Source organism: Rosa rugosa, chromosome 4 (genome assembly GCF_958449725.1).
Source record: "Rosa rugosa chromosome 4, drRosRugo1.1, whole genome shotgun sequence".
NCBI classification, from domain to species: Eukaryota; Viridiplantae; Streptophyta; class Magnoliopsida; order Rosales; family Rosaceae; genus Rosa; species Rosa rugosa.
This window is the reverse complement of record NC_084823.1, coordinates 35,746,576-35,772,094: the sequence shown is the minus strand read 5'-3', so window position 1 is coordinate 35,772,094 and position 25,519 is coordinate 35,746,576. Positions and strand designations below refer to the sequence as shown.

The 25,519-nt window shown below is 39.0% G+C and overlaps 2 protein-coding genes and 1 long non-coding RNA gene across 3 annotated transcripts; 1 reads left to right on the top strand and 2 right to left on the bottom strand.

Moving 5' to 3' along the window:
* The first annotated feature begins 3,617 nt into the window (after positions 1-3,617).
* On the top strand, positions 3,618-5,862 carry LOC133742105 (uncharacterized). The gene is made up of 3 exons (XR_009862362.1): positions 3,618-4,010; positions 4,425-4,486; positions 5,714-5,862. It is a non-coding gene; the product is annotated as an uncharacterized LOC133742105 (long non-coding RNA).
* Positions 5,863-11,898: 6,036 nt separating this feature from the next.
* LOC133741723 (transcription factor MYB39-like) lies at positions 11,899-13,853 on the bottom strand. The gene is made up of 3 exons (XM_062169439.1): positions 13,208-13,853; positions 12,392-13,117; positions 11,899-12,147 (listed from the first exon to the last, which is right to left on the bottom strand). The coding sequence occupies exons 1-3, from the start codon at positions 13,471-13,473 to the stop codon at positions 12,135-12,137; spliced, it is 1,005 nt and encodes a 334-aa protein (XP_062025423.1). The 5' UTR covers positions 13,474-13,853; the 3' UTR covers positions 11,899-12,134.
* Positions 13,854-17,561: 3,708 nt separating this feature from the next.
* LOC133743692 (ABC transporter B family member 2-like) lies at positions 17,562-25,221 on the bottom strand. Its single transcript, XM_062171718.1, has 12 exons — positions 24,679-25,221; positions 24,500-24,554; positions 24,221-24,396; positions 23,052-23,252; positions 22,705-22,964; positions 21,854-22,394; positions 21,206-21,585; positions 20,494-20,906; positions 19,641-19,882; positions 19,294-19,541; positions 18,600-19,012; positions 17,562-18,259 (listed from the first exon to the last, which is right to left on the bottom strand). The coding sequence occupies exons 1-12, from the start codon at positions 24,994-24,996 to the stop codon at positions 17,718-17,720; spliced, it is 3,789 nt and encodes a 1,262-aa protein (XP_062027702.1). The 5' UTR covers positions 24,997-25,221; the 3' UTR covers positions 17,562-17,717.
* Positions 25,222-25,519: the final 298 nt, after the last annotated feature.

Below are 25,519 nucleotides of genomic sequence, written 5' to 3'. Positions count from 1 at the left end.
GAAAGTGGTTTATCAAAGAGTGGGCCTCTTCCCACGCCGCATCCTCAACTGGCAGTCCCATCCATTGCACAAGCCACTTAGTGATTGATCTGTTCTTCTTCTTCTCGATGGTCATGTCGAGGACTTTCAGAGGGGTTCAATTGATTGAGCCATCATCTCCAAAGGGAGGCAGAGTGGTGGATACTTGGGTATGATCACCGATCTTCTTTTTAAGGAGCGAAACATGGAAGGTGGGGTGGAGTTTGCACTGAGGTGGGAGAAGAAGTCTGTAAGCGACCTCGCCGACTTTGGCCGTGATCTGAAAGGGACTGTAATAGCGTGGAGCTAACTTCTGTGAAGGAGCGTTTTCTAGCAGTAGGGGTGGAGTTTGAGATAGACCCAGTCTCCCACTTCAAATGTTCGCTCAGTCCTATTCTTGTCAGCCTGTTGCTTCATCCTATTCTGGTAGTCAACATGTGTTGCTTGAGCATAGAGAGAAGCTCATCACGGGTCTGCAAGGCTATGTCTATAGTGTGTACTGCTGTTGAACCCTGTAGGTAACGGTTGACCGTTGGCGGTGGTGTTCCATAGACTGCCTGAAATGGAGTGGTTTGAATTGTGGAGTGGAATGAGGTGTTGTACCACCATTATGCCCAATGGAGTAGATTGGACCACGAATTGGGTTTGTCAGCCACAAAGAATCTGAGGAAATGTTCAATTGAGTGGTTTATGACCTCAGTTTGGCCATCTGATTGAGGATGGTAGGCCGAGCTCCTACACAATTTCGTCCCTTAAAGTTTGAATAAGGCTTCTCAGAAATGGCTTGTGAAGATAGGGTCTCTATCGCTGAACGAGGTAAACCATGAAGACCAAATATCTCTCTGATGAAGGCTTCTGCGATGGTCTGAGCAGTGTATGGGTGCGTCACAGCAACAAAGTGCCCATATTTGGATAGCCTATCAATCACTACCATGATTGGATTCCTACCATCAGAAAGAAAGAGGGAGGCCATCGATGAAGTCCATGGAAATGTCAACCCATATATTTTCCGGCACCGACAAGGGTTTGAGTAAGCCCGGCGGTTTGAGAATCTCATAGTTCTATCTTTGGCAAATATCACAGGCTGCTACAAATCTCTTTACATCACGGCGCATGCTCGGCCAAGCAAAGCTGCGGCCCAAACGCAAGAATGTACGCAGGTAACCACTATGGCCAGCCTCTAATGATGAATGAAATTCTGTGATGACTTTGTAGCGCCAATCTGATGATTCTGGTATGAAGATTCGATCTTTGTAGTGAAGGCGGCCATTAGACATTGAGAAGCCCTTCTTGTGTGGTTGACCAGCTTGGATAATAGATTGGGTTGCTAGATCTTGGTTGCAGGCAATATCTACAGCTTTGATGCTATCAAAGATTGGGCGAGAGACAGCTTGGATGGCGTGGAATTCCTCTCGGTAAGACAAGGCATCAAGTACAGTATTAAGATTTCCAGCTCTGTATTGTATCTTATAATTGTAACCCATTAGCTTTGAAAGTCATTTGTGCTGAGAGGGTGTTGTAATCCTTTGGTCCAGGAGGTGTTTGAGCGTCTGATGATTTGTGGTGATAGTAAAGGGGCGGCCCAAGATGTAATGGCGCCATTTCGCCACAGCAAACAAGATGGCGAACATCTCCTTGTTGTAAACCGACATGGATTGGTTTTGCGGTGACAAAGCCTTGCTTAGAAATGCCACCGGATGGCGCTGCTGAGATAGTACTGCTCCTATTCCAACCCCACTTGCATTTGTCACTCTTCTTCAAAGTTAGGAAAGGCCAACACAAGAGCTGACGTAATAGCCAATTTGAGTTGGAGAAAAGCTGCATCTGCCTGGGATGTCCAAATGAGGTTGTCTGTTTTCAATAGGTCTGTCAAAGGCTTTGCAATGATCCCATATTGCTTGATGAATCTACGATAGTAGCCTATGAGACTGAGAAAGCCTCTTAAGGTTTTTAGAGAATTGGGCTTGGGCCACTGTGAGACACCTTGTAACTTCTCCGGATCCATTACAATACCATTAGCAGAAATTATATGGCCCAAAAACAGAAGACATGGCAAAAGAACACTTTTCCAACTTTACCTTTAACTCATTACTGCGCAAAACTTCCAATACTTGTCTGAGGTTAACTATATGTGTATCCATGTCCTTACTATACACAAGAATATCATCGGATAAATTTACGCAAAAAAGGGCAATAAATGTCATTCATAAGAGATTGAAACGTAGAAGGTGCATTAAAGAGGCCAAATGGCATTGCCATAAATTCATAATGTCCCTCGTGAGTCCGGAATGCAGTTTTTGGAATGTCATCGACATGCATTCGGATTTGGTGATACCCAGATCAGAGATCGAGCTTGGAAAAGCATGTAGCACCATGTAATTCGTCGATGAGTTCATCAACCGTAGGAATAGGAAAGGGATCCTTGATCGTCACGGCATTCAAAGAGCGGTAATCAACACAAAACCGCCAAGTCCCTTCCCGTTTTTTCACCAACAAAACCGGGGAAGAGAATGGGCTAGTGCTGGGTCGGATAAGTCCTTTGGCCAACATGTCACAAATCTGGGCCTCAATCTCATTCTTTTGTGAGTGTGCATAAAGGTATAGGCGGACATTTACTAGGCTAGTGTTAGGGAGTAAAGGGATATGGTGGTCTATGGCTCGTGCTGGGGGAAGACCTTTGGGCTTGGTGAATAAATCACTGAAATGGAGCAGAAGTGAGTCCAGATTTTGGTTACTTACGGTGGGTGGGGCATTTGGGCTTGGGTCCAAATGTGCAGCTTGAATAAGGCCCAGTAAAGACTCGTCATCCACATAACTATGCTTATAGTTGATTCCTCTGAGAACATGCCTCTTGCTATTGATAGAAAACACCATGGTTTTATCGAGAAAGTGCCAGCCAATATAACCCAGAGTGTCAAGCCATTGGGCTCCTAGAACCAAGTCACAACCTTCCACGGTCAGGAGGAGGAACGAAGAGGTGAAAGAGTAGTCTTGGATTTGCACGGTGATGTTGTGTGCAATCCTAGTGGGTGAAACGACATGGCCGGAGGCGGAGGTGAAAAACGGCCCAGTGTAGGGTTCCATAGGTATACGCAGATGTTTCACAATGGTTGGGTTCAAGAAGTTCGTTGCAGCTCCGCAATCCACAAACACTTTGATGGGTATGTCCTCGATGACACTGTGTAACCGCATCATCTCACCAATTTGATTGCTCGTGATGGCATTGAGAGGGTAAGGGGGCTCAGCCTTAGTGTTGTTCTCCAAGGAGGAGAGACAGTTGTGAAAATTCGTCGGGTCCTGTAACGTCCCGAACCCAAATTTACCAGTTTACTCGTTTTCGGATGGTAAACGAGAGTTAATTTTATTTTCGGCTCCGTTTCGACCTTTTAGGGAGCCCTAAAAGTTGATTTTTTGTTCGGGTCAAAATTTGAGGAAATTTTCTTCATGAAAGTTGTAGATGACGTTAAACCGAGCGTGTGCATATGTGGTTCGTAAAAATCGGAGTTCATATATGAAAGTTATAACCGAAGTTACTGTTCATGATAATTTCCTATATATGGGAAGTTACTGTAGTAGATCAGAATCTACCAAGTGGGTAACTCCCATTTCTGTCTCTCTCCTCCCTCCCGTGGTTCTCTCTTTCTCTCTCTTCGGCTCACCTCTGCAACTCCGTCGTCCGACCACCTGGGGACGAGCCGCGGCCACCATTCGCTTCCTCTCCCTTTCGTCGACTCGCCTGAGGTGGTGGAACACCGTGCCGTGGACGGAAAACGAGGAACCATGGCCTTAAAGTTTACTGTAGCAAAATGGGTCAACGCCGAGTTCTCCAGATTCCGGCCACCAAAACCGGCCAAACTTGGCCAATCAGAAGCGGCTTGAGACGTAGATCATCCTCCCCAAAGCTTTTGCTGAGAATTGAAGCATGGAGGAAGAAAGCATAATTGGAAAATTTCACAGTACTTCGGAGTGCTTAATTGTTCGGCCACTTCAAGGTATTTTCTGACTTTGTCACAGTTGAGAAATTTATTGGAAATGTTGAGATGAATAGTGTGACGGGTGAATAGTGCGGTGTATGAACAGTGATTTAATTTTTTTTTTTTTTTTTAGCTAGTTAAATCTTATATTTGTTGTAGAGTTTGTAAATGTGATTTTTTGGTGGATTTTGGAGTGATTTGTTATGGATTAGGAATTTCCGAAGTTTAGTGAGACGGGTGTCGATTATGGGAATCTGACCTTCGTATTTTCCCTTGTTTCCGCTTTGGAATACTTAATCGATGAATTGGTAATAGTGGTAAAGTTTGGATTGAATCCGAGAAGAAGTGGATAGGTGATTTATGCGGATATGATGTGGGAATGGTATTTAATTTCCGTATTGTTATTCATGAATTATAATTGTACGTGTACAGGACGACGTACCGAGCTACTGCTCGACGAAGGAAACCGTTTGTGTTGTCGCCTAAACAGTACTGTGAGTGGACATTTATTTTTAAATTAATTATGCATGTAGTATTATTATTAGTTTTCCATTTGAGATTTAATTTATGATTTGAATTATTGAGTTTTATGGTTTATTGAGCTTTGATTTATTGAGAGTTATTTATAAATTACGAGATTAGTATTGGAATTCCTTCCCGAGGGCTTTTAGTAGATTTTCGAGATAGTTATTTACGAGTTATTGAGTTGAGAAATGATTTCGGGAAGTGATGGATTAAGAAAATATTATGAGAATTATTGATTTCGAATATCGATTTATATGATGATACACGGGCATGAATGTTCCATCAAATATTTGAGCATGATTGAATTATCGGGATTTCTTGAGTTTTGAGCTCCGCACTTATCGATCAGCTTTGAAGTTAGATTGAGATTTCTTTCCGAAAGCTTTTATTGATTTATCGAGGATTTATGCTTTCGAGGATTTATTGAGATATTAAGCTTTGAGTTATCGAGATATTCCTGAGTTATGCTTTCGGTGAAGTATTGAGGATTTATTGAATTAATATTGAGTTTCTTTCTGAAAGCAATTATTTTAAAGAGATGGATTCCAGTTCATTGAGGAGGTAAATAAGTCAGCGCATGCATGCAGTACCTGGTTGGCAGTCCCTTCCAGGTAAGTCTGGTCGGCAGTCCCCTCCAGACAATATTCTGGTCGGCAGTCCCTTCCAGAATATTCCGGTCGGCAGTCCCCTCCGATGCGTCATCTGGTCGGCAGTCCCTTCCAGATGACATGAGGTAGTTAGTCGGCAGTCCCCTCTAACTACCTATGGTTAGTCAGCAGTCCCCTCTAACCATTACCTCCTCGTCCGGTCGGCAGTCCCCTCCGATGCGTCACTGGTCGGCAGTCCCCTCCAGGTGGCATGAGATGACTAATCGGCAGTCCCCTTTAGTCATCGTCCATTTTGAGATATGATTTGAGATATGAGTAATTTAACGAGGGGTTTGAAATATCATTATGTATTTGAGGGATTTGAGATTTTAAAGAGATTTCGAGATGATCGAGATTACATAATTGAGATTTCAATAAAGATGATGATTAAGAGTGTTTTTAAGATTTTTACTGCATGCGAGGTTTTAGAGAATAATTTGGGAAAAGATTAAGTTTCACTTGTTCATTCGAAATTACTTATTTTTCGTCCACTCACTCTAACGATTTTCAAATGTTTTTCCCCTGGGCCCTTCGGTTTCAAATGCCCAGTTTGCAGGCCAGTTTAGCTTGAGGTCGAGCGTACATGAAGTTGAGGCATAGCTGTCATAGCTTCCGCATTATAAAAAGTATCGATAATTTATCTTGTATTTTATCCTCTTGTACACCCTGTACATTAGATTGCTCTGATAACCCATGAGATTAATTCTTAAGTTTTGAATTGTTTGTGGAATGAGAGATGTTTTGATTTAGGGAGCAGGGTGGCTCCAGAAGAATAAGGGTGGATTATTTTAGAAGTGTAAATGTCTTTCTACAGGTTTTGGGTTGTCCACTTTTAGAGGAAGTTTTGCCAACTTTTTGGTAGAATTTCTTTTAAGGTGGGCCCCGCAGGGCCACTTCGGATTTCAAGGTGAAATCCGGGGCGGGTCCTGTCAGGTCCTCTGTTTGGGTTGGACGTTCAAGAATTGCCAAGAACGGGTTTTTACAAACATGGTTCCTGGAGTACTGACTGTCATAGTTGAAACACAGACCCTTGGCTCAGCGTTCCCGTTGCTCGACTGTGGAAAGAATTGAGGTCATAGTGCCTTGTGGTGGTTGTGGGTTGGGTGGGTTTGGAGGTGTATGGCTGGTGCTGGGAAGGGATGATTGTTGGATTGGTTGGGTCTGTGCCTTTGGTGGAAACCCAGTGGTGTAAAACGGTCTGGTGGGTGGTGCTAGGCGTTGCAAGTGGCTCTACTAGAGTTTTGTAAGCTTTGTTTCGAAATGCCTTGATAAACGCTGAGCCTCTGTAAGGGTGGACGAAGAGTGAGCCATCACATCATGCTTAATTTCCATCCTGAGACCGCCACATAAAATGGGTAATAGTTGGGCATCGGTTCAGTCAGGTGCTCTACAAGAAAGTTTGGTGAAGTTGGTGATAAAATCGTCGACAGAGGCTGTTTGTTGCAGATAGGAGAGGGAAGCCTTGAAGTTAGTGTTGTTCCCAGAGCCAAAGTGCTCCAAGAGAGCATGAACAAAGGAATCCCAAGTAGGACATAGGTGGCGTTGCTTATAAGCATTCATCCAAATGGATGGGTCTGGACCGAAATGGGTGGTCACTGTTTGAACCTGCTCGTGTAAGGGAACATGATTGGCACGCAAGTACCGCTCGGCCATGGCGAGCCAGCCCACCACATTGTCGCCATGGAATTGGGTAGCTCAACCTTGGGGGGTTTGTAGATGGATAACTCGGAGTGGCCAAAGTTGGGGGAAGGAGAGTAATGAGGGAATGAGTAGGGGTAAGGTGAGCTGTGATATGGGTGTGGAGAGAAATTGCCGGAGAAGATGATGATGTAGCAACTGTGGAATGGAGGGGTGACGAGACTATCTGTAGGGTGGAGGATGGCTAGGAAGTGATTGGTGGTGGTGTGTTAGACATACCCAAGCCAGACCAAGCTGATGTAGGGCCTGGAGTGGTGCCAAAGGTAAGCTGAGGGGGTTGAGTGGTAGTAGCAGAGGAGATTGGGGGTGGTTGCATAAGAAGGAAGCTGTCGAAAAAGGATTGTTAGAAAGAAGCCATCTGAGCAGCAGGATGGTTTTGAAATGAGGCCTGATTAGCCTGTAGGGATGCGACTGTGGTGAGAATGGAATCGGTTTGGAGTTGGAGCTGGGCAACCGAGGTGTGGAGGTCGGTGGACGAGCTGCTAGAGCTGGCTGCGGAGGTGATGAGTGGTGCCGACGATATAGCCACCGTTGTCGAGGACATTGGTTGAGACGGTGTGCTATTCTGCAGGCCACGAAGAGTCATGGTCTCTGATACCAAATAGTAGGAACCAGAGCAAGGAAAGGATAAAAACAAAGAAATTCAAAACATACTTTTTCATTCATACTCTAAAATGGGAAAGACTACAAATTTAAAGACGTTGAAAGAAAGGATCCATCCTGTGGATTACAGACACGTACATAATTCCTACAATGCTTATCCTATCAGCTAGCTGGCAAAAGTTGCTGTTACAAAAGGATGAGGATGAATTCTGCTTTGATTCTAGTCTGGGCTAGGTGACAAAAGATGGGTGTCCTTATCATCATACCTCACCGTTGAAAACCTCTGTTAGCTGCTGACATGGCAGTAGAGGCTAGCATAGTATAAAGGCAATTTCGTCATTTCGGTATGTAATATTATAATCAAACAAAAATAACCTTGTTGTATTACAACCACGTATACTTGACATGCCACTCATCCATACTGACTTATTTGGATTGTGCGTGGTTACATTTCAAATTCTCTCTGTTTTTTTTTTTGTTTTTCTAATTTAATTAGGCCTAGGCGTTTAAGGCTAAAATCCCGAAGAACCGAACCGGAAACCGATAGACTAACGGTCTGGTTCGAACCTTTGTATTATTTTTCACGGTCCGAGTCAAAACCGAACAGAATACCAAAAACACAGGTCAATCTCGGTTTCAGCTATTACTGAGTACGGGTAGACCGACCTACCCGATAATTTAACTTGTATACGTGGCAACATTTTATTGGTCTCTAATTTAGACATGTGCATGACTAAAAACACAACCTCAGCTCATTTTCTCTCATTTCTTTGATCATTCAATCTTAGTTCTCAACGGTCTTTCCCATATTTTCATCCCCAATTCTAATCTTCATCCTATTTAGCCCTAATTTTTTGCATAAATTGTTCCGATTCCCTCATTTCTTCAATCATATCCTTCCAATAGGCATAGATTTTCAGTACAATGTTTCAATCTGTCCCAAAATTGAAAACTCTAAAACTCCAGTAGTTTTGAAATGGCCTTAAATCAGTCGATGATGCCTATTAGTGTTGATGATATGCCTATGCTAATAAGCTAGCATGCAATTGACTATGAATTTGTAGCCGGTATAGAGAGGGTTTTGACTATTAGTGTTGATGATACCTTTGCTAATAAGCATGCAATTGACTATGTGAGGAAGAAAATGGTAAATTGGGTGAACAGCTATATATTATTGGAGGGAAACTCTTGCATGTGAGGTGTTTGGCTCACATCCTCAATCTCATTGTGAAATCATGATTCACAATGTTAGATAAATCTGTGAGTTCAATTAGGAATGCAATGAAGTATGTTAGGAGCAGTTCAGCAAGGATGGATGTAGAGGTGGCAAACGGGCCGTTGGGCCAGAGTCCGGTATGAGCCCGGCATGTTTAAAAGTTGTCCGGTTGGACTCGAGCACAAAGAATGAAGCAGAAAGAATTCTTTAAATAATGGGCTGTAAAGATAAGAACAAAGTTCCAGAAATATCAACTTCTTTTGGTGGTTCTAGTATAAAGTTAATGAAGTGCTCATGTTTCTTATAAAAAAATAAAACAAATTAAGTACGCAAAATTTAATGAGTGTATTTATATTTAGCTCATTATTTCCGGCAAACATTTGGTTAGGGCTGGGCACGGGCCGGGCCCAACATAATTTTTGCAAGGCCCGGGACAGGACTGGAAAAAACGGGCCGGGCCCAAAATAAAGGTATGTTCGAACGGGGCCCGTATAGGGACCGGCCCGCAGAATTTCGGGCCCAAAATTCGGGCTTTCGGGTCCAAAAAGAGGTTTATATTTTTTTTCCCAGTTTTTCCAGTTTCATCAGTTCATCATATTAGAATTCGAATCAAATTTTTCCTCCATCATTGAATCAGTGTTCCAGGTTTGATCGTCAAATTGGAAGAGCAACAAATTAGACGACAAAACAATAATTCTCTAGAAATTCAAATTCAGCAAAACAAAACAACATGCAAGAACACAACAAGATGATGAGAGAAGAAAACCTAGATGAGAAATTGATGATGCTAGGAACTGATCTTGAATTGATGGAACTTTATGCAAGTAAAAGCATAACCTATGTGAGGAAAGGTAGTCGGAGAGATCGAGGAGAAGAACAAAAAGCAAAGAAAAAAAATTCTTAAGAAGGAGATGAGATCTAGGTGATGCCGAAATGGCTTTTATGAAGAGAATGAGTCAACTTAGTGGCAGGTTCCATGGATTTGCAGAAAAATGTAGAAGAAGTGGGGAGGGGAGGGGAGGGGGTGAGAGAGAGAGAGAGATATGCGGCTGCTGCTGTGTGAATGGGAGGGGAAAAAGATAAGCCTTAGAGCACGGATTACATGTGAGGGAGTGTACGGTAAAAGTGTGGACATGTCTATTAATATAAGACACTTGTCTATTTGTCCATAGCGCTATGGGCTTTTGTTTATGAAAATTACTGGGCCCGGGCCCGAACCGTTTTTTATATATCTCGGCCCGAACCCGGACCGTTTCTCTTAAAAATTTATAGGGCCCGGACCGTACGGGCCGGTCCAAGGCGGGCCGGATCGGGCTTGCGGGCTTTTGGGCTAAAATGCCCAGCCCTACATTTGGTTTCACACTGATATACATGTGACTTTTTTTCAATTGCAGTGTTATGGTTTTGTGGTCCCACTATGTCTTTTATGTCTTTTCTTTTGGTGAACTACTGGTTTGCAATACAACAAAGATGATATATATATTCTTCTAGATTATTGGTTGAATTTCACACCATTGCGTGGAACAAAAAATTACTAGTCCCTTAGTTGAAATTCACTAGAGTTCTTAATTCTAATTTCAATAATTTTCAACGGGATGAAGTGGAAGTACGTAGAACTCATGGTGCTTATTCTATGGAATGATGTCCAAGAACTGTAACATTTGTTTATACTTTATGGGCTGAGGGCATAGAGGGGAAATAATGGAGGTGTAATTAGCATATTGAATATTTGTAAAAATAAGTTGGATGTCTAATAAGAAAAGAACAATTCTCAGGTTCACCCCTGGGTGAATTAGCATATTCACCCTCTTTTGTGGTTAACGCATAATAACATTATAATTTTCTAATCCAACCATTCATGTTGTATAATGTAATACAAAGATTAGCTCTGTAAAAAATCAATCAAATTGAAGACCTTTTAGTTATTCATTTCTATGAAATACATGGACGGTTCATCATAATAACAGTAAGTGTTGTTAGAACCGTCCATTTGTTTGATTCAATTAGATAATTAAATGATTTCCGATTCAATTGATTTTTTACAGAGATGATCTTTAAAGGCTAATTTAAAATATGGACCGTTGGATTATAAATTTATTAAGTAAAATTGAGTTAATCGACAATGGGGGTGAATATGCTTGTTCACCCTAGGGGTGAACCTAAGAATTGTTCATAAGAAAATAGGTCTAAATACATATTTTAGAAGTATGAATAGAAATCCCGTTCCAATATTCTCTTCATTATCTCATAAACACCTCTCTCTCTCTCTCTCTCTCTCTCTCTCTCTCTCTCTCTCTCTCTCTCTCTCTCTCTCTCTCTCTCTCTCTCTCTCTCACACACACTGTGTGTGTCACACACACACACACACACATCACATAATTAAGTAGATTCAATAATTGAATTCTCAACAATTGAAAGCCTTTGATATTGAAACTGTCTCATCAATTAAGTAAACCATGAAGGACATGTATTCACTGTTAGGCCAACTAAAACAGTCTTTAAAAAAAATGATGCTGCATAGCTAAAATCAGTCATACCTTACTGTATCAGATTACGGAGATCGATCGGCGACTAAATCTTGGCACAATGCCTCACCTAAAGTTTGGTAGGATTGGGGAAATATGTCAAGTGAGAGAATATGATTACAAGGGATAGTAAATACTGTCATTTTAGCTTAAAACAAACTAAACAAGACTGATGTTGCTTGCTTCTACACTAGCTGCCTATTCGGTAGGATTGCTTATGTGTTGATCTTCACTGATTTACAGCTCTTTGATGTTTAACCAAGTCATTATCCCAATGTTGCACTTTTTAAGCTGATCTCGACTTAATTAGGTGGTTTGGTTGGAACTTGGTAATTGTTCTCTCCATCAGTCAATAGCTTGTATTGCACGTAAATAATCTTACCTAATGGGTTACAATGTAACTACTATTCTGACTTTTAGTGCTTTAGACTCATTTATAGGGTATCAACTTTTTCTTTATTTTACACTCATTTATTGATGTTACACTACTAGGAGACTCATCAGGATTGGAGAAACACCTATATGTTGTCTAATAACTTTGAAATTCCAGGGACATAATTGAATTGACATGCTACAATATGGTCAAAGCCTTAATTAATTAATTAATTAATTAGTAACTAACTGATATTATCATATTAAATATACGAAAGAAATCGTATTAATTATAAAGATTAGAGGACTGGGAGCTAGAAACAAGTCTCTGGAAGTACAATATAAGTAAAGCCTTCTGTAAATATAAAGTTTAATTACAAGAATGTGGAGGTATATATCTTTTCACACAGCTGCATCAAACAAAGAACTTTTTTACAGGAAAAAAAAAAAAAACAAATCTTTATTAATGAATAACGAATGCAGTATTTTTCTGTATGAAGTTGGGAAGTTCTTCAAATTAATACGGCCTATCTTCTAGGAGCTAGATTTGATGAGATTATGACATTGATCTGCAAAACAGAAAGAAAGATATTAACATCTGTAAAAAGAGGACAACATTTGATGGAAATCACTTAAAAGAGAAATAATTAACCAGATGAAAAGTAATTATAGAGAACAAGAATGATATAAATTAAGAAATGGAATCTCTAGCTAGCTAGAGGGATATTTTCAATGTAAGAAAAGTATACTTGTTCAGATATTAGTGAAAATAAGAAAATCAGAGAAAGATATGAGTTGAATTGATGAACTTACTGCAGAATATCTTTCCAGTAGGATTCACTCGTATCATCATCCATGAGTTTCTCCCAAGCCTCAAAGATGGAGGTGGGTGATGACTGACCTGCAGCTGGAATATCACCTGTACTCGTGCTTTCGATTTGGTTATTGGTAGTGGAACTCCCAGGAGATGATGCTGAAACTAATTCAGAAAATTGGTTCTTAAAGCTCTGGATATCATAGCAGCTGCTCATCAAGTTGGTGTTAATATTGCTATTCAGTCCTTCAAACCCTTCCAGTGAGTTGGAAATAGTGTTTAACTCATTAGGTGCTCCAGGGATGCTATCAGGATTCCATTCTTGACCTCTTACCATAGTGCTTGCTCCGCTGAAGTTCCCTCCAAAGAGGTTAATATTCTGAGAACCAAAAAGACCAGTACTAGTCTTGTTGTCTATATCAGGTGCAACTGACGAATTTATAACCTGCATGTATAAATTTTGCAGTAATTGCATTTTTGCTAGCTGTGCAGCACTTGCTTGTAGCCTTAGTGCATTGTCCCAAGGAGTACTAGTCATCATGTTGCCAACGTTCGCCGTGCTAAGCAACTGCGAAAGATTCAGAAGGTGACTGAGGTCTGTCCTTGGCTTGTGGGTGTTTGGATCAAGTCCCATTTGTAGCAGCTTCTTTCTCAGGTGAGTGTTCCAAAAGTTCTTGATTTCATTATCAGTTCGCCCCGGAAGATGAGTAGCAATCTTAGACCACCTGAGAGAAAAACACCTCTAAGAGTTAGGCCTCATTGGTATAAAATAATACAAGTTATTTGCAAGAAAGAATGAGAGAAATAAAACGTACTTGTTCCCAACAACTGCATGAAGGTTGATGATAACTCTTTCCTCTTCTTCGGAGAATTTACCTCTCTTGATATCAGGCCTCAGGTAATTAGTCCACCTTAACCTGCAACTCTTGCCACACCTGTTGAGGCCTGCAAGCTTGGGGAGAGCTCTCCAGCTTCCATGGCCATTTGTGTTAATGTAATCAACCAACTTCTGATCTTCTTCGGTTGTCCATGGACCTTTCTTCAAACCACTCTGATCATCACAACAAGGGGATCTACCCATTATCGTAAGAAACAAAGAATGTCTAAATTGGAGACGAAAAAGTGGTGGGTTTGTGGAGAGAGAAGTACGTTGAGTACGGTTCTAGGATTAGTTTGGACATATTGTTGAGACTTGCTGGTTTTATAGGTGCAAGTAAGAAGTTATTCAAATGGTGAAGTCATTTCATTCCTTTTCTCACTATCATTATAAATATTACTTGGTTCCCGAAAACAAGCAATGACGATTGACAGGAAGCAATCTAGAAAGTTAGAGACCATTTTAAATTAAATTTCTATCAATACAGGGATTAGGTAGTGTTATATTCATCTAATGTTGACAGTTATATTAATGTGGTTGATGAGGTTTGTAAATGGCTTTTAAGCCACCGGTCAGATTTCCATTGGGTTTAAGACTCCCTGAACCATAAGGCGGTGCCTGTAGGGTTTAAGGTTTGGACTGGATTTGTCTGCTATCAGAGGGAAATTAAAAGGTAAGCGACATGAAGAAAAAGCAGATCAAACATGTAACACAGGATGCACTGTGTGCTAATGCAGAAGATGTGCTGTCATTTGCTGTTGTTGGCCAAATGGAGAACAAGTATTTGGATTTAGATGCCACTGAATGGTAGTGTTTATCTTCTTGTTGTCTTGGAGCCTTAATGTCACCTTGAGATTTCCTATGGAATTTCCCAATAGTATCATACTTTTCTATGTTTTTCTTGGATTTTAACTTGCACTATTGCTCTGATTCTAGTTAAAGGAGAAAAAAACTGCCTGGTATTTGAGAAACAGCTGATGAAGTTGAAAGACGTAGAGGCATAGAGCACGGTGCAAAACAAATCTTCAAAGTTCAAATTAACATACAAGTTTTGGAGATAACTACTAGCACTTAGGTCAAATCGACTTAGGTACTTTGATCTGTACTTTATCTCTTTCTAGTAATCTGCTGTTGCCTTTCTTTCTTTCTTTTTACTTGTACCAAACTAGTTGATCATTGTTGATGTGCCATTAAACTTATCCAAATGACTATCAACTCTCACACCAGTAAGGTATGGTCGAGTCGAGTTATGCAGAATCAGTTTTTATGGCAGATAATTTGTTTTCAGTTTACAAACCTGATGAATTATTTGCACTAACAATGTAGCTATGTTACATTTTGTTTAGTTATAACTATTTTCACTTTTATTCATGGCAGATGAATTATTATTCAATGGTTGAGAATTCAAATGCTTGATTGTCTAAAAGGATGATGCATGGTTCTATTTGTCATCTTCTAATTTTCTTCTTGTGATAGTGTTATATTCTTACATATATCCTCATCTTTAGGGGATTCTAGGGATATTGAGTCATGCTAGATCTCATTGCTAGGTAATAAAACTAAGCTGCTTTCAATTATTTCTTTCATTATATACTAACTTAATCTCACTGGTCATCATATTTGTCATGTTCTTACTAGTTTAACATACATTGATTTCAAATCCTGTTCTAAAATATGCAGCAGACTCCAACTACTGCTCTTTCAAATCTTGCCATTGCATGGTTGATCACCCATTTACCAAACATTCTCCTCAAATCTTCCACAGTACACCCAAAAGTGCATGCATTGATCCATCCAATTCTACCACTCTATGCTACGAATTTCAATTCATTCAAAATCAACATGCGCACCAAAATTAAAGAAAGAACTTGTGATGAAACTTTCTGTCATAAAATAGATTAATTACATCCATATTGCTATGAAATCAGAAAATTATTGACAGTGATAACTGCAGTACAGTATATTTCTATTGCATCAAAAACCATCAATCATGACAAGTACTTGGAACTTGGAAAATCATATTTGTGTAGAATTCCCCTCTTCTCCATATTTGGATTCAAGAAAACTCTTTTCTCATCCACGCTACACCGGTCCAATTTCCCGGAAATGAGAAGTCAAATATGAAACTATACTGCAATTGCTGGGCAATCCTTATGTTCTGAGTATTTCAAACGAGGTAGTTACCATTAATTTTTGCTTGTAATTGGTCATGCTTAAGAGGTTGCAGATTAGGGTATATCTTCCAAGACCAGACAGGCAGGTTAACTGATCAGACACTAATGCAGATTCTACCACATACTAAAGCAGTAGTTTAAAATTTTAGTAATGATGTGATTGTCAACCTATCATGGTACAGAAATATCAGAGTGTGTATGAAAGCAATCAATAAAATAAAAGTTGGTTATCTTCTGGTAGTATTGGTACAAAAAGCCAGAATATATCATCCATTAAATTAGAGCTTTGAGCGGCTTTTTGATCTTGAAGGAGTACACGCATCCACTGCATTTGGACTTCGCCCAAATCCCAAATATATGCTATTTTGTAGGACTCACTTCAAAGGGTATATATGACATTCACAGAGTGTTTGACATATGGGAGAATCTAAGTTGGTTTTGACTCCTGCATGGTAGCTCAAGGTGTTTTGCATTATTTCAAAGAGAGTGACATATTTGCTTCTTACTAGTCAAATGAAGCAAACAATGACAGTAAGATATTCCAGAAGTCTTTTCAACCTTCTTACCTCATTGCCTTTCTTCACAAGCCTATCCATATGAAACTCTTTTAACCAAAAGAAAAATGGGAAGACCGTAGAAAAGATTGACAGGGTTGAACAGAACAGTTAAACTTCTTATTGACTTTTGCATGTCAGAATCACCAATTTTCCATGTGGGATTTACTTGATAAACTTGGTTTCCTCGGAGAAAAACCTAGGACTGCTACTCCACGTAAATGGTCCTTTCGATAACAACAAGGGGCCGACAATAGAAACAAATCAATGGGCGTCCCTATTTCAAAGAATCTACAGGAAAATTTCCTTGTTTTGAAAGGGGGACTATTAATTTATACATTTGAGAGGCTATTTGTATTTGTGTGGCTAATTTTGATTGACTAAACAGCATAAGACAGCACACTCTAAAACAAGTTTGGTTGGTGGATATGAGGTCTTGGGAAAGGAAATTCAATCTCTATGTTTCATTAAACACAAAGATAAGACCAAGTTTCACACCGGAGGAAAAAACTTAAGCAAGGTGAATCCTTACCTCAAGTAAGAACTACTATGGGATGTTACTATCCTTTTTGAAATACAAAGAAGAGGTCACAATGACTCATCTGGAACAATAATTTGAAATCCAATAAGCAGTAGCATTTGGTTCGTCAATTTCAAAGTAATACTCATTTCTACCGTCTCTTCTATAAATTTTTAAGGGTAATTATCACAAATGATACATGAACTTATCCTCTATCTAATCGATGGTACCTGAACTTCAATTTTGATCACAACCAGTACCTGAACTTTTCGATTTCATTTCAAATGGTACATATCATTATCTTCCGTTAATGTTCCGTTAAAAACTGACATGTGCCAAATATGTGACTCATTTTTCAAGGATAAATTTGTAAAATTACCTTCTTTTTTTTTTCTTTTTTTTTTGTAATATCACTTATATTGTGGCTATAAAAACTAAGACTATCAAAAGGAAAAATTTTCAACTTCAATTACAAATATGAATGAAAGTAAAAAAAAAGAATTACGAAAGTTTTGATAAGTTTTTGGTTTTAAATGTTTTATAGTTTGTCCAAAAAAAAAAAATTATAGTTTTATTTCAAATTTTTTGTTTGTATCTATAAAACAAATTAATTTTTGTTGAGATTTTGTTTTAAAATTTTATTTTCATAAGAGGGTAGAGATATATTTTTAATTGAACTTCTATTTTTATTAACATATTAATTGATCAAATATCTAGTAAACAAAATTATTTAAATGGGTATTTTTGTCAAACTACTCGAGTATAGGTGTGTTTTGCACATGTTAGTTTTTAACGGAACATTAACGGAAGTTAGTGATATGTACCATTTGAAATGAAATCGAAAAGTTCAGGTACTAGTTGTGATCAAAATTGAAATTCAGGTACCATTGATAAGATAGAGGATAAGTTCAGATATCATTTGTGATAATAACCCAATTTTTAAAGAATGTGTGTATTTTATACACTCAATATTTTAAAATACAAAGGAGAGGACATAATGACTCATCAATAAGAGATGCCAATACGTTCATATTTGTACAGAAATTCCCAACATGTATTATCATTATTCTCAAGCAGTAGCAATCTCCATTATATGTGGTAATTTTAAAGAAAATGAAAAAGATTACAGAGGGTACAGTGATGAGCAGAACTCTCCTACATAAAAATCATTTGAGTAAACCTGTTCTCAGTTTTGTATTGTCAATGCTGCTGCTGCTGAATGTTTATTAACTTGTAATATGCTCCATTTCTGTTCTCTATAAGAGTTGAATGACTTCCTTGCTCTACAATCTTCCCATCTTGTATGACTGAAATTTCATCTGCATTTTTTATTGTGGACAGCCTATGTGCCACCATTATCGTTGTACGGGTCTTCATCAATCTATCAAGAGCTTGTTGCACCACACGCTCAGACTCCACATCTAGAGCGCTGGTCGCCTCATCTAGTAACAAAATTTCAGGGTTCTTTAGAACTGCTCGGGCAATGGCCACCCTTTGCCTTTGGCCACCAGATAGTTGCACCCCTCGCTCCCCAACTTTAGTGGAGTAGCCCTCAGGAAGGGCACTAATGAAACTGTGTGCATTGGCAAGCTTGGCTGCTTCAATTACTTCTGCTTCAGAAGCTCCTTCTTTTCCATAAAGGATGTTTTCATAAATTGATGTGGCAAAGAGAGCTGGTTCTTGTTGAACCAGGCCAATGTGTCTTCGAAGAGATTTGAGATTGAGTTTCTTGATGTCTTTCCCTGCAATGACATTATACAATTTCAAATCAGTCTAGCAAATAATATTGAAAATAATTCCTTGAAAAAAAAAAATAGTTGGATGAACTATGATGTCCTTTTAAAATTAGGTGAATAAATTGGTATCCCTTTCTTTATATTCCACCCCCTCCCCCCCCCCCCCCCCCCCCCCCCCTGCTTCTTTTAAACCAATTTCATGTCCTGTCTTCAAATTTAAAAGGGGTGTCAATTCCACTCGCCCTTTTTTTCTTCACAAAATGCAGTGATTTTCGTCTATATTAAAATTTTCTTGTTCCTAGTATAAGAAATAAAACAAAGTCTTGTGCATAAGACTAAGACTTACCATCTACCATAACTTTCCCAGCTGTCGGATCATAAAATCTGAGAATTAGAGAAATCACAGAGCTTTTACCAGAACCACTTTGCCCCACCAATGCCATAGTCTTGCCTGAATGAACTTTCAAATTGAAGTCCCTGAAAAGCACTACGTCTGGTCTAGATGGGTAGCTAAATTGAACACCTCTTAACTCAATTGTCCCTTCCACTTTTGTAACCTCTTCTCCTATGTCCCCTAGGACTTCTGTTCTACGATCTGTTACATCAAAGACTGATGCCACCATTTGGTTCCCTTTTAAAAGATCTGGGGCAAGTGCTAAAGTCTCACCCATTGCTAATGCCGTTACAATCAAAACAAAGAATGATTTCATGACAGATTTAAAGCTAGCAAGCTCCTTTTCCATCAAAACAGAACCATACCTGATTGTGACAGAAAAAAAACAAAGATTATGCTTTGAATTCATATCAAGCTCTTCAATCATGACAGATAGAGTAAGGCCAAAAAGATTTTTTTATACAGATGACAAATTAAAGATTAAGCTTTATGTTTATATCATTTTTTTTTTCATAATAAAAAAAGTATTTGGAAATAACTACCCAATATGAGCTTTTGTTATCATTCCCAGCCTAGCATCAATGACAACAGAATTTTTCCAATCTTATAGAAAACTGGAGGGCAGAAGGAGGTAAAGGCAGCATACCACAAGGCCAGGCCATAGGATGAGAATATGAAGAACTGAGATACACCATAGAATATGCCAGCAATCTGACCACGAGTAAATGAACGTCTAGAAGGCTCAACAAGCTCACGAGCATATAGGTCGATGACCTTCTCCTCAGAACAAAATGCAGCAACAGTGCGGATGTTACTTACAGCTTCCCCAGCTAGCATGTTAGCTTTCAGATATGCTGTGCTCAAGTTGCCACCATAGCCTTTCATGAAAAGTTTCTGAAACAAAAGGTAGAAATTGTTGGCATGCTGTTCAAATAATATCCTTATTCAGTTATTCTTTCAAAACTACAGCAAAAAGAAGTAATGGTATAGGACCTCGCTGATGTGACCACTAATGATCAAAGGATATGTGGCTAAGACCACTAATGTGATTCTCCAGTTCAAGATGAAGGCAATGATAAATGAGGCAACTATCAAACCCACATTCTGTATAAGAATTGTTGCGCGATCAACAACAATAGTTCGTAATAAAGTTGCATCACTTTCTAGACGCGATGAAAGCATAGAACTGGTGTTGTTTGTATCATCAAACCATCCGATCTCATTCCTCAAAATTGCTGCAATTAAATAAAAAGAAAATTAAAGAGGAGAAGACAATATCATAAGTTCATAACTGGAGAACATTATTTCTAGAATACTTTAATATCCCCAATCCCCATAAAGGGGAGCTATCCAGATTATACTAGACACCATTGGGTCTGGAATAGGTAGTTAAGCTTAGTGGGTGGTGTGGTCTTTAGTCTTAAAATTTGGCAGTTTTGTATTGTCCCTAATGGTTAAACTGTTTCTTAAAAGCTTTTTAACCACTGAGGGTCATTTAGTTTAATTTTTCAGGCATGATTGACAAACGCCATTCTCTTATGTAATGCTACAGATAAAGAAATACACATTATCAGCATCAGATACAAGTCAAATGCTTCTGCTATCTATTTCTGAAAGAATTGCTTCTGCTATCTGTTTCTAATGCAATCTCAAGAGAAAGAAGGATCTATCTATTAAAATGAAATAAACGGAAAGACATCCTATAAATGCTACAGATTACTTCCAAAGGAAGAACAAAACTTGGCATGTACGTACATACAGTTCTGTACAGAAATCAGCAGAAGCATTAAAGAAACGACTATTTCATTTCTATTGTATATGGAAATATTTAACCGTACGTACGTACCAGAAAACATCTTCTCTCTAACTCGAAGAGTGAGTCGCTCTCCCATAGTTCCAAAACAAAGATGAGCTACAGCATGAACAATGACAGTTACCACTGCAGCCCCACAGAAGAGTAAAGAGATCTTTTTAACCTCACGGCATGTTGTTTCCCAGTCCATGTAATAGGAAACTAGAGCCTGAGAGACCCCGAGAGCAAAAAGAGGCATCTGAGCTCCAGCAATAAGGGCGCCAATGGTACCAATCACCCCATAGTGCCAGTCTGGACGGATCATGGAATACAGTCTACTAGCTGAAACATGTCTTGACTTAATCTCTGTTCCATCACCACCAGGACGGCCAAGAGATTCTTTATCAGAGCGAAAGCTGGCACCAAAACTTGCTGTAGTGCGAGATAACTCCCGTGAATACCTTATGCTACAAAAATTTATAGAAAATAAATGTCATTCCCAGTTTAACCGAAATCAGTATCATATCATACGGAATAGAGGATTTTGATAATTTTGTTTCCTAGATCAGGAATTGTATTTGTAGGAGATATATATAGTAACTAACTGCATCCACATTATGTATGTTTATCAATACTGTAAAAGGAAAATCTACAAAGTGAACACCTATTTCAACAGCTGCAATTATTCTGGAGTTTACAAGAAGAGTTAGTATAAGCACCAGAATGGTAATCCAAATTTTCCAAGATGTAAGAGTCTGAATTGTACCTTAGTGGTTGTCCTATGTTAGGACCAAATGAGGGGTGGCGTTGCAAAGAAGCTGTCTCTTGTAGATGAACAAGTGCTGCATAGACACCGTTGGGGTTTGTAATTAGCTCCTCATGGCTCCCAGTTTCAACTATCTTCCCCTCTTGAACAACAGCAATAAGATCTGCATTCCTGACAGTGGAAAGACGATGTGCCACCACTACTGTCGTTCGCCCTACCATGGCACGATCAAGTGCCTCCTGCACACTCTTCTCAGACTCTGCATCCAGTGCACTCGTTGCTTCATCCAATAGAAGAATTGATGGATTCTTCACTATTGCACGTGCTATTGCAATCCTTTGCTTTTGTCCTCCCGAGAGTTGTATGCCTCTCTCACCAACCTGGAAAAGAAAATCCAAGAATGTGTCCATCAGAAAAAGAAAAGAAGATAAACAACAATTCTCCAAAAGATCTCACCTTATACACTGTCCTTTTGCAATGTAATAAAGATCATGGTTAATTAAACTAAGAGATTTCTAAAGCAAACATGCACCAAACAAAACAAAACAAAAAAGTCAAAGCTTGCAGTTGTTTTATGTCTGCATAATTATATATACATACGTATAGATATACCTAATTAAGTTTGTAACAGAGATTATGTATCAATACCTGAGTTTCAAATCTCTCTGGGAGGTTATTTATGAAAGAAAGAGCCTCTGAAAGTTTAGCTGCATGTTTGATATCATCCATTGAAGCATCACCTTTTCCATAGAGAATATTTTCCCTAATGCTTGTTGCAAAAAGAGCAGGCTCCTGATTGACCAGCCCAATTTGTTGCCTCATCCATTTGAGGTCAAGTTCGCTTATATTATTTCCATCTAACAACACCTGGCCAGCAAGTGGCTCATAGAATCGTTCAATCAAAGATATAACTGTACTCTTGCCGGAACCACTTCCTCCCACAAGGGCTACAATCTTCCCGGCAGGGATATCAAGATTGAGCTTATTGAAGATACTAACATCTATACGAGATGGGTAGCTAAAAGATACATCCTTAAATTGGATATGCCCCTCAAGTTTGTCCAGTTTCCTGCCAGTTTTGCTGCTGGATTGGTTCACTGTGTTCCTCTCTATCATCTCAAATATGGGATACGCAGCTGCCTTGGCTCGTATGAATGCAGAGATGTCAGGCGCTGCTTGCCCTAGTGACCTTCCAAAAAAAGAGCATACAATAGTGTCATTTTGTTTGATCTTATTTACAAAATCTGAACTCTAAATACAATTCCAGACTATATTCATCATAATATATAACAACAAGCAACTCACTCAAGTTCATACATTATAAACACATTGAGATTTTCTCCAACTTCCACATGTTCTACATATACACGGTAAAATCAACCAGCTCATATATCATATGATGATGGAAGCACTGCTATACATAAATGTGGTAGTAAACTGCCAATGAGAATGGAATACAATGACTAATGAGTGAAGATATTTGGACAAAATGAACTTACAGGCCAGCAATAACAACATTAAGCATAGTGGTGAAAGACTCGCCGCCATTAGCAATATTCTTGTGCACAACAACGCTAGTGAACCAAACGAGTAATGCCCATGAAAGAAAAAGGGTGCAGTGCAGGGAGCCCAGCCCCAAACCCTTGGCCAGTCCTGCTTTCTTCCCATACTTGTATGTACCCAACAGAGCTGTCTTGTACTGCCTTACAGCCCTTTCTTCTGCTGCAAATGCTTGCACTGTCCTTACATTTCCTATCACCTAATTCAATCAAATTCAAACAAATATCAAACCACTAGCAAATTATAGACAGTTCTAGAGAGAGAAAGCGAGGGTTTATTCTCTGACCTCTTCAGCAATTTCACCAGCCTTGATATAGGACTTTCTGACCCTAGCAATGAGGCCAATAGTGACAAAGGCATAGACACCGCCAGCAAGGGCAATCATGGGTACAATGGAGAGAGTGACCAGACTAATTTGCCAAACCCTAACAAACCCAATTGTGAATCCTGCAAGAAATCTGCTTATGTAGTGCATGAAGTTCCCCACCTGCACACCATCACATATATCATATTCAACTCCACACACATCAAATATGTCACCTATATAACAGCGTCATCTTCATCATTTTAAACTACAAAGGGATTTTTTTTTTTTTTTGGTCTGCCAAGACCAAAAATTAGCATATGCAGAAACCCAGTTTTCTAACTAGCACGTAACTAAACTAGTTCACTCTGGAATTACAATTGAAGATTGCTTTGAGAAACCCTAGCTTCACTCTGTCCTCTCTACGCTGGGTTTTACGCGGGGAGTTTCTATGGAACCAAAACCCGACCCGACGAAAACGACCCGACCATTTGCTTAGATGATCCGACCCGATCATGCGGGTGGATGATTTCAAGAAAACCCAAATTTTGTTTTCTAAAATTGCAGGACCGCACCGATAGAATTTAAATCGGGTCGGGTCATTAATTACCTAATTAATGAGTTTTATAGAAACTCTAAAATTCTATTTTCTCTTTCAATAATTAATTTCCAGAAACAGATATGCATCCACAGCTGGAGCTCCAAATCTCGGAGCACCAAATCTCAGAGCACCAACCAACCAACCAACCAACCTCCCCAACCGACTTATAAATGCTCTTAGGCTCTTAGCATTTACTTCTTTGCATCGTCTTCGTCTCGAGCCCTAGTCCAGAAACTAATGCATGCCTCACACTAATTAACACTAATTTCACGGATTAATTTATTCTCTAATATCGAAAACTGTACCACATGCACCAACTATTTTTGACTCATTAATTTCCTTCACTAACCAAAACATATTTCTCTTTTCTGGGTATTATTTTCTTAATCACGATGATGATATGTATTAATTAGGGTCCATATTAATATTTCTCTTAACCCACCAGTCTCGTCCGTATTAATTAGGGTTGGACCTACCTTAAGTAAGAGGAACAGCATACCTTTAATTAGATATGTATGAATTATTTAGTACATGATCCATGATTAATTACCTTCTCAGAAAGAGCATCTTGAACAACAATAATGTCACTTGTAATTGCAGAAATGACTTGCCCAGTAGAAGCTTCAGTGTCGAAAAGACTAATATCTTGATTCAGCATGGCTCTCAAATACGCCATCCTCATTTTCGCTGCTTGTCTTTCCCCAGTGTGCATCCAACAAGCCACCTCTACAAGATTAAGATGAATTAAATTTACTAATTGTTTAATTTCACATGCATCATTGGAAAATTAATATTCAAAAATAATAATTATGACGAGCTTAATTCATACCGGTCCATGATGAAAACAATATAGCTACACTGAGATATACAAAATCCAAGGAGTACTGCAGCAAGAAACAAGAAAAATTAATTAAAACCCAGATATGGACCTATTTGAATTGAAGGGTTTGTCTTTTTTTTTTACCAAATAATGCATGGTAAAAACTTAGAAGTGAGATGTCATTATACCTTGGCTACTTTAGAGGAAGCTTGTTTGGGAAAGAGATACGCAAGGCCAATAACGTTTATCATTTTTCCGAAGAAAATAAAGAAGACAGGGACTGAAGCGCCATGAACACAGGCCCCGATAGATCCGATTGCCATCAAAACGCAGTCGTACGAATCAGCGAAAGAGAAGAGCTTCAGTAATGGAACGTTCCGCTTCTTGTTCTCTTTCTCTTCTTCTTGTTTCTCCTTCTTCTTCTTCAACTTCAACATTTCGTCGTCGTCTGCATGATCGCCGTTAACGTTGCCGGAAGAGGGAAATGTATCCGGCTTTGAAGTCATTTTGAAAAATTAAAAGTGTTTAGGAGAGAAGAGATGAGGGTGTTTAATGGTTACATATATGTAAAGCGTGAGTGAAAAAAATGGTTAGGAAGTGAATGTATGAGAGCGGTGGGAATTGAATTAGTATGTGAAAAGAAAACGATGTATAGGTTTATGTTTGTAAGGATAGGAGTAACCAATTGGAGGTGTTAAATGGCTGCTTTATGCTTTTGTTTTTCTGTTTGGAAAGAAAAGAAAGAGGAAGAAAAGTTAGATGGGTCATTAAGAGGAGGATAGAGGAGTCATAAGCAGGTGGTAGTGGTAAGTTGTTGACTGTTACAACGGGACTATCTTGTGAATTGGTCAGTGAGACAGTTGGGGCTTATTATGCTCATCTCGATCTACCATAATAACTCCAATAGACTTAACTAGAAAAATAAATAGATAGTTAGCTGTCAATTATTTAGTATATCAGGTACATTTATGTTTAATGTAATGTAATTGTCATCTTATGTTGAATTTTCAATTTTTTATCCCTTAAAAT